This window comes from Bipolaris victoriae, assembly GCF_000527765.1.
Source record: "Bipolaris victoriae FI3 unplaced genomic scaffold scaffold_98, whole genome shotgun sequence".
NCBI classification, from domain to species: domain Eukaryota; kingdom Fungi; phylum Ascomycota; class Dothideomycetes; order Pleosporales; family Pleosporaceae; genus Bipolaris; species Bipolaris victoriae.
Window position 1 is genome coordinate 48,667 of NW_014575294.1, and position 13,704 is coordinate 62,370.

Consider the following 13,704-nt stretch of genomic DNA (forward strand, 5'->3'; position numbering starts at 1 on the left):
CAAGGAATCGTAGGGGAAAAAAAGCCATGATGGGATTGAAGGAGAAACAACTTTGTATATTGAATACAAAAGGAAACTATGAAAGAAGCGATTCGGTTTAATACCGAGACTAGAAACTAGAAACTTGACCCTGAAACTGCGTGATGAAATGAAAAACCCCTCGGACTACGACAGTCCAGTCGCGTGGACAGCATCGCCAAATACCTCTCCACTGCCTTCACCCCATATCCTAGCATTTGCATTCGCATTTGCTTCCACCAGATCGGCATTCCCATTCATACTCCTACTCCTCCTACATATAGCCATGCTACTACTACATCCATCACTACAACACACACATACACCATCATCAAACTGCGGTATCTCCGCACAACTAGCACGCCCACCCAGCGTCGCTAGCACCGCATTCGCATCCCGAGCCGCATCATCGCCTTGTTTCTTAATCCACTGACAGTCGCGTAAACGACTGGCACTCGGCAGTGGTGGCAGTGGCGGACGCGGCTCGGCGGGCTTCTGATGGGGAATCGTGCTTGCATTGTGTGCATCGTCGAATTCCATGGCGAAGATCTTTGCACTAGGAAATGCATTGCTTGCTTGTGCACGCATTTCCTCGGCATCATCGCTACATTGTGTGTGGACCTTTTCCCAAAGGAGCGCGGGTAGACCGCGAGGGAAGGTCTCGGAGGCTTTGAGGGTGTTACATTCCCAGTATGATTGTTCGCCCAAGTGCAAGAAGCGGCGACTCAGGAGACGGTCTTGGAGCGCCCAGGCCCGAGTATCCCAGCCCAGGTTGGGGGCTGTGAGGATAGAAGGGGGCAGCAGGGCGGAGGCCGGGAGGCGAGTCGCGATTGTGTTCCTATTCTTGATGGGAGAAATTGTCGAGGTAAACTGTGTATCTTCGGTTGCATTTTTAACATCTTTGCTTGTGCTGGGGTTTGCCAGCTGGTCAAGGACGACAGTGAGGACCGCATTGCGGAAGATTGAAGACATGTTTGTGCACTCTTGTTCCTTTTCTTGATCTGAATCCTGGAGCACGCAGAGTGAATCCAGCCAGCAGTATCGGAAGCCGAGACGTTGCACCTCTGAAATCGCATTTCTTACTGCACTAGGCAGTGTTTCCAGTGCGAGTTCAGATTGCATCTTCGATTGTGAATTGCTTGAAAGTAGAGGCTCGGTGTCGCTCCAAACGTGACTGAGTGCAACATATTGAACATGTTGCATCTGTTCCTCGTGAGACTTGCTTTCAACGACGCGAACGTAGTTGCTAGCCTTGCCTTCCGGAAGGATATCAATTAGGCGTCTAGGGAGATCGGTGGAGTAGCCCGAAGACAAGTGGTGACAGGCACTGTGGGTGCACAAACAATCATCCAGCCAGGTCTTTGCAATGGGGACATTGTCAGAACAGTCGTTCGCATCCTTGTCATGCAGATGAGGCTGGGTATTACCATCAATGCAGTGGTGTTTCCCAAATCTCTCTACCTCTAGCAGTTCCTCATGCGGGCCGGGGAACGTCATCTTGTCGTTCGGCCAGTTGAGACAGCACGGTGCAGGAGCAAAGATCATTGTGAGCGATGCCGCATCCGGCCGCTCATCAGGCTGGGCTCTCAACATAGCTTGGAGTGCGCGTACAAGGAGCAGTTCAGCTGGACCCCTTGCTGAGTCAAAGAACATGGCGAGCTTCTTCTGTACGTCTGGTACGTCTTGCCAGTAGTACGTTCCTGTGCGACCATTGTATTCCTTGCTAAAGGCTGACCATTCCGGATTGTGTTGACTCAATGGAACAGATGCCATCTCTGCAAAGACACATCCCAGACTCCAGATGTCGGCAGCCTGCTTGCGAGTGAAGCCTTCGACGACCTCAGGTGCGATGTATTGGCGTGTCCAGGGTCGCGATTGATCGTCGGATTCTTCTTCAGCACAACTGACACCAAAGTCGGAAAGGATGACGTGCGGGAACTCTTGATCGCCATCGACAATAAGGATGTTCTGGGGCTTGATGTCCATGTGCTTAACAACAGGTCGCTGCTCATGGAGGTACCTGACAGAGGAAGAGAGACAACCAAACATCTTCATAACGGTCTCGAACAGGTTGGCAGGTCGTTGTGATGCTGACCGATCAAGCCAGACTGCCAGTGTTGTTTCTGCAACAGGCGAAAGCAGTATCGACATCTTGTCACCCTTTGAGTAGGCTCCAAGGAAGCGAATAATATGCGGGTGACGTAGCTTTTGAAGGACATTAACTTCTTTCTTGAGTTCCTCAAGTGCCGTCTGGTTGCGATTCTTGAGTGTCTTCCTTCCGATACGTAGGCCCGTTTGTTGATGCTTCACTTCGTCGACTGTGCTAAAGCCTCCAGCACCAAGGAGCTTGATACTGTGGAAGGCCCGTGAGGACTTGGGCATTTGCGGAGTAGACTGTCGGCTACATAGTTGGTCTGTTGCATCGCTGTATTGAGAAGGTGCTGTTACTGTTAGGTCTGGCAATGACTCAGAAGATGGAGTTTCCTCGCTCGTTGCCAATGCCTCTAGTGAAGCTCCTAATTGGCTCCAAGAAGGTACGAGAGTCGAAATCAGCGTTTCAATCTCGGTACTAGCGGTGGCATTGATTCCAAACGTATGCTCCAAGCCACGCTTGTCAGTTCGTTCATCCTGCGACGACCCACCTTCCCTAATTATGGGCTGGGCGAAAGCATCTCCGGCCAGAGCAGCTTCGTAGTCTCCCTTTGTCGGAACGTGCCTGTCGAGTGGATGTTGTGGCTTGAACGCCTCGTCTTGTAGTGCCGTGCCATCGACATCAATTGAGATTGATGACGGAGAGATGTTCGGCGAAAGTGTAGTGAGTCTGGTAGGTTTGACCGCACAATACCGCTGGCTCTCACCAAGCTGTGAGAGCTGGAAGTGGAAGAAACCACCCTGAGGTGGTTGCCCTGAAGAGCCACCACTGCTACCCTGATCGCCGGAAGGCTTGGAGTTGTTGCCATGTGGATGGAAGGGTGGTGGTTGGAAGGAAGGGCTACCATCGAAGCCGTCTCCACTTGGTCGGTCGTCGTTGTCATCGTCGGTGGAATCATCGCCACCATTGTTGTCATCGTCATCGCGCCAGTCGAGCATGCACTTGCCCTGCTTGAAGTGGTCTGCAATATGATCAATTCGCTCCTGTCTCGACGAGAATCGGTGACGACAGAATCCGCACTTTCGTGGGAATTCTGTCTCCGAGTATACTACGCTCGCCTCTTCATATTGATCAGGGTCAACATCGGCGTGGATGTTTCGGAAGTGTTGCACGAAATGGTACTTCCTGTAGCATGGCTTGACGTTCTCCACGCCTTCACTGATGCATAGGCTGCACACCCACGACTTGCATGGGTAGCCCTCCTCCTCCTTTCTCTTCCAGTCGTTCTTTCGGCCATACCGCTTGCCACACTTCCGAGTGCACTGATAGATTTTCCTGGGGTCTCGACCAAGTAACTCTAGGTCATCGGTAGGTGTGCAGCGCTTCTTGCAGCTTCTGGTAGCGGTGGCTGGCTGGACGGTAGTTGAGACAACGTTGTCCTGGCTGTATGAGATTTCCGGGGTAGTCATGTGCTCCAGTAGTAGTGGTTGTGATGGCGAGGCCTGCAGAAGGTCTGTCTGGTAGGTGTGATCATCCCAGGACGAGTCTTGCTGCTGGATGTGTGCGGTTTGAGACTTGTAAGCGGAGTCACTTGGGCCTCCCTTGCCCATGCCCTGCTTCAAAAGCTGGCCAAACCAGCTCCGGATCGCATCTGCCGACTCACCAGTGAGTTGGCTTAATGAATCGATGTGTCGGTCACTCAAGGGCTGTTAGCAAATCAAGGTGAGGATGCCTAAGACTTGGGGGTGCATACCCAGGGAGCACGTTGAACTTGGTAAACCATGTTGCGCAAACATCCGCCGCTTCATCCGACAGACCTTCTACTGTGGTAGTTGAAGGAGTGGCCTCCAGGCCCCAACTGGAGGTGGTGTTTGTGGCGGGTGGTGTTGGGAATAGAGGAAAGTCATAACTTGCTTGACGCTTGGACTGGGGGAAGTCGTCGGCTTCGAGCTGTAGTGGGCGCTTTCCGTAAGTATTAAGCTGTGTGGGGACGGAGCCAAGAAACTGTGATGCTGGAGTTTGTGGGTAGTAACTCGCAGCAGATGGGATGTTCATGTCGAAGGGGCCCTGTTGGGGGGTGCCTAGTGTGATGGGATCCATAAAGGATGAGGCAGTGGTGTCGATGCCCTCGTCAGCGAAGAAGAAGAAGCCAGAAGTGTTATCCGCTGGCTTGAACAATGTCTCGGGCGCGGCCGCGAACATGTTGCTGAAATCCATGTTGGAATCAAAGGCGAATCCTGCGCCCTGATGATCCATGTCGTTGATGATGTTTCCTAGATGGTCTGTGTCAAGAGGGCGGCGTCGGTAGAAAAGGCGCCTTTATTGCGTCTTGGTCGACGTTTGACGATCACGGGCTCCAAGGGTGTGAGCAGAAAATGGCGGAAGAAAGGGTATTCAGAAGCCTTAGGCGTGGTGTTTGGTATTTTAGATCAAAGGGCGCTGCGCCTACAAACTGATAGCGTTTCGCGTTTAGAGTCATCCATGCAGCCCTTGCCGGCGCTGAAGGGCTGAGTGTTGATCACCGTCCGAGGTTCAGGCCACCGGTGAGAAGAATAGCGTGGAATTGCCGCCAGCCGCTTGTAAATTACGGTTGTGCCAAGAGAGTGGTTCGCGACGCAACAATGGATGCGGAATGTATTGAGTGACGTACGAGCTAGGTATTAGATATGCATCTCCCGCATCCCGCACATTCCATCTGGTTGTACACTAGTCTGCGGGGAGAGAGGGGAGGCGGATGTTAATGCACAATCAAATGGCTGAGGGTGAATGCAAAGAAAGCAGTGGGTGGGTCGAGACGAGCGCTAAACCGCTGTATCGCCCTTTGCTTAGCACAAGGGCGCAGCCCGCACAAAAGAGGCTAGCGCGGGCAGTGCCGCCAATGAAGCGTGGGGCTTGTGGCTCTGTGGCTCAGCAGCGCAGCCTCCGCCTCACGAGAGAAGTGACGCTGACGAGCTGCGTAAGTTTCAAGTTTCCTTCTACCCCGCACCAAGCCTACATGTTCAATATCCTCGAGACCTGACAGGGCCCTGACACAGTAGTTTGTAACGCGTCGAGTCGGCCCGCTCTGTGCCTATACTAATACTTCGTCATGTGCACCCTACATACACACAAACGTAGTTTCAACGTCAAGAGACAACCACTTGGCGTGACTGAGCAAAGTGATATCCTGAGACCCTGCAGAAAAGCACTACTATGCATCACAACTAATGCCTTTCCTCCACCAATAAAAACATAGCAACAGCAAGAGTAGAGTATCAACGCTTTGCACAATTGGTATCATTAACATTAATCAGCTGAATCATTAGGACAGGCAGTTCCAAATCATCTCCCTGCCGTTAGTACGCAACCATGGCGTTCAGTCCCGCAGTCTCGCGCTCAAAGTTCTTGTGCTGCGAAATCGCATACATGTACGCGCTAACAAAGTCCTTGGCCTCCTTCGCCATGTTGACCGCCTCCTTGAAGCTCTCAGGCTGCACTGCCGTAGCCGTAACCACTCCGTAGCTGTTGACCACATCACCAGACGTTGAGAATTCCATGCCGGGTAGATCCACAGCCTGCTTGATGAAGGAAACCGCTTCGCCAGTACCACCAATGGCCTTGAGGTGACCAAATGCCTCACGCACCCAGTGTACCGCACGCCCGTTCTTGCTAAGCGTCTCAATCGACTTGGCGCCACCAGGAACAAACACACTGTCGTACATGGTGGAGCGTTGGCCCTCAAGGTGATGGTCTGCTACTACTCCAGAGCCGCTCTTGTCCTCTCCATCAGCAAAGATCTTGTTCCTTCTAGGCGAAATGGTAAAAGGAAGAGCGCCAGCTGCGGTCAAAGCAGCCTTCATACCAGTGTAGGCAGCCTTGTCGTAGCCGTCGGCAATAAGAATTGCCACCATGCGAGTCGCAATGGTAGGCTTCTCGGGCTGGAAGTCCATTTGCGACAAACCCTTGGCCTTCTTGTTGTGCTTGGGCCGAGTCTGCTTAGTCGGTTGCTCGCCGCCAACCATCTCGGCAACACTCTGAGCGAGCTCGAGATCAATCTCGCACAGACGCTCACAGAGGCGCTCGTACACAACGGGATCGTCGCAGTGGTCAAGCTCAAAGGCAAAAGCAGCCTTCATGTGCATCTTCTCGTTTTCCGACATGGAGTTGTAGAAGAGCTCGGCCTGGCTCTTGTGCTCCCGGAACTTCTTGCTCTGCATGCGTACCTTGATGCCGGCAGTCTTCTCGGGGAACTCTACGTATGCACCCTCCTTCTCCGTCGCAGGTGGCACAGTCTGGAAGCGGTTAGGCCAATAGTTGACCTTACCCTTTGTGATTGTGTGTCGCATGGCTCCGTCACGGTTGAAGTTCATGACGGGGCAGACGGGCTTGTTGATTGGTAGCTCTTCCCAGTTGATGCCCAGACGAGAGAGTTGGGTGTCTTGGTAAGAGAAGTTGCGGCCCTGTAGAAGAGGGTCGTTGCTGAAGCCGATGCCGGGAACAATATGGCTTGTGCAGAAGGCGACTTGCTCAGTCTGTGTGAAGAACTCGTCAGGGTTCTTGTTGAGCTCAAGCTCGCCAATGTATCGGACGGGGACAAGCTCTTCAGGCCACACCTTGGTAGCATCAAGAATGTCGAATTCGAAGTCGTGCTCCTTTGCTTCGGGAATGACTTGAATGCCAAACTTCCACTTGGGGTACGCACCGCTGTCGATGGCCATCCACAAGTCCTTGCGGTGGAAGTCTGGGTCCTGACCAGCAATCTTCAGCGCCTCATCCCAGACGAAGCTGTGGACACCGAGTTCAGGTGTGAAGTGGAACTTGACAAAATGCCTCTCGCCCTTAGCATTGATAAGAGTGTATGTGTTGACACCGAAACCCTGCATCATTCGGTACGAGCGAGGAATCGTGCGGTCAGACATGGCCCACATGAACATGTGCGTGGCTTCGGGGTGCATGTACTGGAAGTCCCAGAAGTTGTTGTGAGCAGATTGCGCTTGCGGCACCTCGCAGTCCGGTTCCGGCTTGCCAGCGTGGATCACATCGGGAAACTTCATCGAGTCTTGAATGAAAAACACAGGGATGTTGTTACCGACGATATCCCAGTTGCCCTCTTCCGTGTAGAACTTGACAGCAAAGCCGCGTACATCGCGGACAGTGTCTGCAGAACCACGGCTACCGAGCACAGTCGAGAACCGTAGGAAGACTGGAGTTTCGCGCGAAGTATCAGTGAGGATTCCAGCCGATGTGACATCCGAGGCCGACTCAAAAAGAGTGAATTTTCCAAAGGCACCGGAGCCACGAGCGTGAACAACACGCTCGGGAATTCTTTCGTGGTCGAACCGGTGAATCTAACGCCGTTAGCGATGTGGCGAATAAGTCGGCTGTTCGGTGGTCAATCATACCTTCTCACGGGCGAATTGGTCCTCGAGCAACAGAGGGCCAGTCTGGTCGTCCGTGGCAACCCTCAGCCAGTCGTCGGTGTTGTTCTGCTTCACTCCGTAGTCGCTGGTAATTCTCCACTTGTCGTCGTGGACATCCTTGGTGACTTCAGCAAGCTGTGCCATCTTGGTCGACTTGGATCCAGCGAGGTCCTTGGCCTTCTCCGTAACGTTGCCTAGTATTTCAGATGCCATTTTTTCGATCTCTCAAAGTCGAGTCGGCTGGCAATGTCTATCGTCGAGATGACAAACTTTGAGGCTCGCGGGGAGCGTTCCCTTTGTACCCCTCCGAGGGCGTCGCGTCGCGACCACCTGTTTACATCTTGACGTCATGGCGACGTGAGGCGATGGTCGTCCGGCATTGAGTTGCCTAAACGACTCTGACACGTACTTCGACAGGTCATGGACTGCACTTCGATGAAGCGGTGGAAAGTGGATTCGACGTAAGTAGCCAATGGCAGCAAAGATGATGTTCGATCATCTCGATTTGATCGATTCAATCGACTGCCGAGCGACGCCGATGTACCACGCGAGGCTCAACTTTGCCATGCGCCCCGCGCCCCAGCGCCATCACAGTCAATTCCAGATTTCCATGATGAGGAATCGGAAATCTCTGACGCCTATCGGGCCTTTCTCCTGTTCGAGTCGTTCCAAAGTACGAGGCTTTGCACGCCAAAAAATGAGAGAAATGTGCCTCGATGTTGGTTTATCGGTGACGTCAAATGACGATATCAAAAAAAGAATCCCACGTGCGTGCGCCCCGCACCAGATTTGCTGGCCATGACAGGCGATAAACAGAGCAAAGAAAAATATGGGGAGCGACTAGACAATTACACAATGTGTACTTCATGCAAACGTTGTGGTAGGGTAAATATGATGGAAGAATCGGACAAAAGACGAGTAATGCATGCAACATGAATGGCTGCGGCTTGGCCGGGACGCAAGGCCTTGCCAAACTCCACTGGCATGAGCATCTTGCAAGCTTCGGGGTTCTAACATAGATAGCTGATACCACGATAGCCGTTTCTCCTGTCGGATGCAAGTGCAAGCAGTACGCGAACCCATATCCAACACCATACCGGGCTGGGACTAAGCAAGCCGCCACAGCTGTAGCGCGTCGTGTCCCGGAGGCCAGCTTGAGATTCCGGATGTGACTCCACACCGCAAAGCTTCGGGAGTGGGAGGACAGCTTCATGCAGGCGGCAGGCTAGTAGGCAGACTTGACCTTTTCTGTCGCTGGGCCAAACGGTTTCCGAAATATTGACGGTCCGCTTTACAAGACAAAAAGCGACTAGGGTACTGCAAAGAGTCGCGAGCGCTTTACGCAGCAACATCTGCCGATATGCGCATATGGACATTATGGTGATCTGCAATAGGTAGATGGTGTCAACGCACCCTGTAGCAGTTCGAAAGACCGCGGGTGTACGGCTAATCTACCACCAATGACGGAGGTGCTGCAGATCCTACATATGCCGCATACTCGCATCGGCGCCCAATCATGCACCGACTGATCGACTGACACGGTACGTGGACTTTTGTACCTTGCATTTCCCTCTCAAATCTCCGCATGTTCCGCAAGAAGCTGCTGTCAGGAGCATGTCCCTGTCAGGCCAGCAATGGCAAAAGAGCACAATGCTAGCAGTGGATTCTGGTGTGGCTATTTTCAGGTTGCCATGGATCTTTCCTATTGCTGTGTGGGTCGCGTATAATTAGGATTTGATGCAAAGCAGGCCGGGCAGAGGTGATTGATATATGTTGAGACATGATGGGCGTCGGGATTGGTCGGCTCATGATAGCGTGGATATCTGGAAAATACTTGGCTCTGAGGTTGGACTTGCACAATTCATGGCCTGCTATGGGCGAGTTAAGACGCAGCTTTGTCTGTGGCTTCTGACTGACACATGCGCAGAATATTTACAGCATATGGACGGGTGAGGGAGAGATAGGTGCCGGATGAATTTTTAGGCGGGACAGGTTGGGTCCGGCAAGTACCGTTGTGCGCACCCTGTGGAGTACATATGAATGCTAGTCGCACTCGTCAATGGACTGCACTCAGGCCATGCTTGTCCATGTGCCAACGTACTATGTAGAGGCGCCTGGCCCGGTTAGCACGACGCATCTCGGACGCAGATCCTGTTGCAGTAAATGGACCAGAAGCAACTCCCAACAACATGCACGGTATATGTGCCATGGTTGGCGAGATGTTGGGTGCATGGCTTCTACGGAGGGGGGTTGTAGCTGATGCGAGAGGTAGAGTGAAGAGATTTTGATAGTGCAAGGAGGAGGATTTGGGGAAAAGTAGCGCTATGGCAAGCGCACTAATAGATACTACGGTAGTGTAGTGTAGCGCAGTCTGATGTAGCGCACCGCGCGTGGTAAACGCAGCCGAGATATGGCGTCGTGGAGATCGCCACCAGGCTCATCAGTTGCAGTTGTCAATGCATATAGTTTGGGCGACTGCATAATCGAAAGGGCGCAGTGTCTGTCGAGTGCGTGGACGTGTTCAGCACCCCACACTGCGGACTGCAGCGATCTGCCCATGTAGTTAAGTAGAGTGAGCAATGTCAGATTGCCGAGAAAACGCCGGACCACGTCGTTGGTCAGATGAGGCTGCTGTGATGCGCGTCGGGGGGCCATGGGGACAAGCCACATGCAGTGCCGGCCGCAGCAAGAAGCGAGAGGGAAGTTCCGAAAGCGAACCTGGTTCGAGCTGACGACGGCTTGTGGAGCATGGGAGCGCAGAAAAAAAAAGTCGTGTTGCAGGTATACGAGAGGCATTTGCTTTTGCAGGAGCAGAGCAGGAGCAGGAGCAGGAGATGCGATGGGCTAAGCACATGCACAGATGCTGCACCAGCCAAAACAAACCAGGCCGTGTTGCTGTTGGATGAGCGGCGGCGCGTCTGCAATGTGGAGTTCCTGGTCGCACAGGTCGATCAGGTAAGAGCGGGCCGAAAGGCTAGAGCGCTTTGGGCAACGTGTCCCCCAGCTACCCCTGCGGCCGTTGAAGAGACATGGAACAAGAAAATCTGACAGGCTACACAGCATCCGCCCGCCAGTGCTTGTATCGCGATCCTGCTGCACAGCGCCATGCACCGCGTCCTGGAGGCAGCACATATGACCACATTGCACTCGCATGCCACCATTGCTTTTTCCTTGCGGTACCCGTCGTGATGTGGAGGAAGGCCGGCCGGCAAAGTCACATATTTTGATGAGTAAACGGGCCATTGGCCGCCCGCCCGTCCGTCTTCACTTTTGGCGTTTCAAGCGACGCTGACATTGTGAGCTGAGGGTAGCGTGGTGGGGGCATGATTTGCTGATTGTTTGTAATTGTGCCGCTCCATTCATTTAGCTATAAACTATGGATGTTGACGGATGTGAGCAGCATGAAATGTTTCCATGGCGTCGCGAATCATGCATGGCGACAGTCATGCATGCGCCAAAGTTTGCAATTTCCAAATCTGGGCCTGCCAATTCCCAGACGACGTCGTTGCGGGACTGGCACATGCCGTCACGACACTTTTACTTTTAACCTCGCAGACGCTGCAATGCCGCTGGCCCTGAGGCGGGTATGCAATATGCAAGGGGCTGCCCTTGTGGTTGTAGTGGTGGTAGTAATAGTAGTAGTAGTAGTAGTAGTAAGTAAGTAGTAGTCAAGGTAGCACCCGTGCCCGGCCGCCATGGTGGAGTTGTGGTCAGCACACGGCAGGCGTGGCTGCGCTTGCCATCTTCTTCTTCGTCTGCTTCTTTTTCTCCTTGCTCCTCCTCCGCAGCGGGCTACGAGTCGTCGAGAGCGACCAGGGTGCCATGTGCCAATGGTGTGCATCCGCGAGCCGAGCCAGGGTAGCATTCATTGCTCAGGAGGGTGGTCCAGGCGCGAGAGGTGAAGAAGCTATGGCGTGAGTCGAGCCCTTTGCATTTGAGTCAGCCGGCACCGCCAGACTCTTACTCGGGAGCGTGGACGGGCAGCAGACGGCGGATAGAGGGCGGACATGGTGTTGCAGCAGCAGCAGCAGCAGGCTGTGTGTGCTGCTTTGGGGGGGACGGGCCGGTGCAGCAAGTGTGTGTATGATATTGGCAGCTTGTCAGCCCTGTGGCCGGTCACGCAAGGGCAGAGCGTGACAGCAGCGGTCGGACGGGCTCTCTGCAAGCAGCAGAGGTGGTGGTGGGCGGTGGGCGGCGCATGCTTGGGGAGAGCGGACGGCGTGATGGCGGGGCGGATGGGCAGGATGGGCAGGATGGGCAGCGTGTGGTGAGGAGAAAGCATGTGGGGCGTGATTGGAGGTTCACGCCGCAGCCGTGCGTCCGGCGGTGCAGCAGGGCGCGATTGGGCAGAGAGCGGGCTGGTGGGCTGGTGGTCACAGCGCTGGCGCTGGGCAGGAGGCGGGATCACCCTGGCCGATGCGCTGCTGGCTGCAGCTGCAGCTATGCGACCCAGGCGTCAAGGCTAGCAGCTCCGCGTATGTATGTCCTGGCCTTTCCGCACGGAGCCAACGGCTGTACAAGACTGTCGCGCCTCGTTGCAAACGGGAGCGAAGGCAATCTAACAATCTCTCGACCGTTACCGTCACGCTGGCTCGCTGCAATGGCTGTCTTATAAATCGCTCTGCGCTGCCCGCCCTGTGCCCCCCCAAGACGCTCCGACCAATTCCTCTCCAGCACCCTCACCCACAACCCTAGCTGCCACCACTCCCTCCTGCCGGGCTGCTGCTGCTGTTGCTGCTGCTGCTGCTGCTACTACTGCTGCTGCCACTCGCCAACACCTTGCCCCGCCGCCTGTTCTCGCCCACACGCCGTCTTGGCCGCCCGTGGTCCTGCTGCTGCTGCTGCTGTTGCTGCTGTTGCTGCTGCTGCTCTTCTTCTTCCTCTTTGCCCGTTGCCCGTGCCAGCTCCGTCCCGTCGAGCTGCGCTCCGCATTGCCGTCTCCGTCTCAAGCTGCCACAGCAGCCGTCTGCACCAAGCAACACCTCTCCACCACCCCGGCCAATCAGCACTTCTCTGCGCCCACCCCCACCTTCCCTGCTCTCGCCCGCCCGCCGTCTCGCCTTCCCTCCCACGCCGTTGCAGGAGGCGCCTTCCCCCCGCCGTGCGGCCGCGCCTTCCCCGCTCCTATAGCACCACCAACATGTGTACCAAGGTCGTGCACAAATACGGCTGCGGCCACGAGATTGCGGAAAAGGCCCCATGCGCCACGTCGAGGACATCACCCTGCGGCGTGAGCAATACAAAGACGGTCAAGCACGACGAAAAGTGTGATAGATGTGACCATTGACAGGTACTTACTGCCGCTTCTCCCCTTACCCCTGCACGTCACACCCGGTCTGACAAGCCTGCCTCTAGTGTGTTACCGTCGCCTTGTTCGCACAATCCCCCTCCTCTAATACCTCGCCAGTTGCACCTTGTGGGCCTTTACCGTTGCCGCGCTATTATGCTCAAATGGCACTTTGCTGCTGCTGCTCTGGCTCCTCCTCGTCCAAGACTTGGCGGAGCACGGCCAGCTTCTGTCCCGAGGCTTCAGTGCCCACCCCCATATCAAGTCTACACTTTACGGCGTCACGGAATTCGAAAAAAAGTTTTGGCGTTTTAGGGGGCATTGTGACTTATTTGGACTCTGAGCCCACAAAGTCGGGCGTTTGGGATACAGGCTGGTGTTGCGAAACACTTTCTCACTTGTACTACTTTCACAGCTTTTCTTACTTCATGGATACCACGCTTTTTCTAATATGGTCGTGCGATGGGCCGACGCTGAGCCATGTGGCTTCTTTCTTGTTATCTTGTCGTTGCCATAACCACATGGCTGTCTGCAGTCCCTGGTGCCCCACATATCCTGACATGAGGGGGGGCAAATCCAGTATACGAGCAAGTCAATCAACACGTAGGCACCCGGTATAGAGGTCTCCTTCTTGAATCGGGTAGCCATAATATTTACTTGTGGAGCTCATGCTTTGTATTGCGCGCCTGGCGCGCATCCCGAGACCATATCCACAACCAATGAATCACGACTGATCTACAAGACAGTATCACGCCCAAGCAGCCACATGCACTGCCGTTTTTCGCCAATCTACTAGTCTACCATTCTCAGACGACACTTTGAGGCACCGCCTACGCCAGCCTCAAAGTCACTAATGCGAGTCGAAACAACGACCCAGGCGCTTCGCCCTTCACTATATTGGTTTTTAG

At 54.2% G+C, this 13,704-nt stretch overlaps 6 protein-coding genes across 6 annotated transcripts; 2 read left to right on the forward strand and 4 right to left on the reverse strand.

Moving 5' to 3' along the window:
- Positions 1–283: 283 nt before the first annotated feature.
- Positions 284–4,366, reverse strand: COCVIDRAFT_29779 (hypothetical protein; the record flags this gene model as incomplete). Its single annotated transcript, XM_014697439.1, has 3 exons — positions 284–292; positions 343–3,808; positions 3,864–4,366. 3 exons carry the CDS (start codon positions 4,364–4,366, stop codon positions 284–286), a joined length of 3,978 nt encoding a protein of 1,325 aa, XP_014552925.1.
- Positions 4,367–5,445: 1,079 nt separating this feature from the next.
- On the reverse strand, positions 5,446–7,722 carry COCVIDRAFT_109044 (hypothetical protein; the record flags this gene model as incomplete). The annotated part of the gene is made up of 2 exons (XM_014697440.1): positions 5,446–7,437; positions 7,492–7,722. 2 exons carry the CDS (start codon positions 7,720–7,722, stop codon positions 5,446–5,448), a joined length of 2,223 nt encoding a protein of 740 aa, XP_014552926.1.
- Positions 7,723–8,519: 797 nt separating this feature from the next.
- COCVIDRAFT_40982 (hypothetical protein) lies at positions 8,520–8,861 on the reverse strand (the record flags this gene model as incomplete). The annotated part of the gene is made up of 1 exon (XM_014697441.1): positions 8,520–8,861. One exon carries the CDS (start codon positions 8,859–8,861, stop codon positions 8,520–8,522), a length of 342 nt encoding a protein of 113 aa, XP_014552927.1.
- A 301-nt stretch (positions 8,862–9,162) lies between these two features.
- On the reverse strand, positions 9,163–9,372 carry COCVIDRAFT_109063 (hypothetical protein; the record flags this gene model as incomplete). Its single annotated transcript, XM_014697442.1, has 1 exon — positions 9,163–9,372. A coding segment is annotated over one exon (210 nt), but the record flags the coding sequence as incomplete, so codon positions are not given.
- A 1,517-nt stretch (positions 9,373–10,889) lies between these two features.
- On the forward strand, positions 10,890–11,427 carry COCVIDRAFT_40983 (hypothetical protein; the record flags this gene model as incomplete). The annotated part of the gene is made up of 2 exons (XM_014697443.1): positions 10,890–11,170; positions 11,214–11,427. The coding sequence occupies 2 exons, from the start codon at positions 10,890–10,892 to the stop codon at positions 11,425–11,427; spliced, it is 495 nt and encodes a 164-aa protein (XP_014552929.1).
- Positions 11,428–11,789: 362 nt separating this feature from the next.
- COCVIDRAFT_40984 (hypothetical protein) lies at positions 11,790–12,743 on the forward strand (the record flags this gene model as incomplete). The annotated part of the gene is made up of 2 exons (XM_014697444.1): positions 11,790–11,964; positions 12,205–12,743. The coding sequence occupies 2 exons, from the start codon at positions 11,790–11,792 to the stop codon at positions 12,741–12,743; spliced, it is 714 nt and encodes a 237-aa protein (XP_014552930.1).
- Positions 12,744–13,704: the final 961 nt, after the last annotated feature.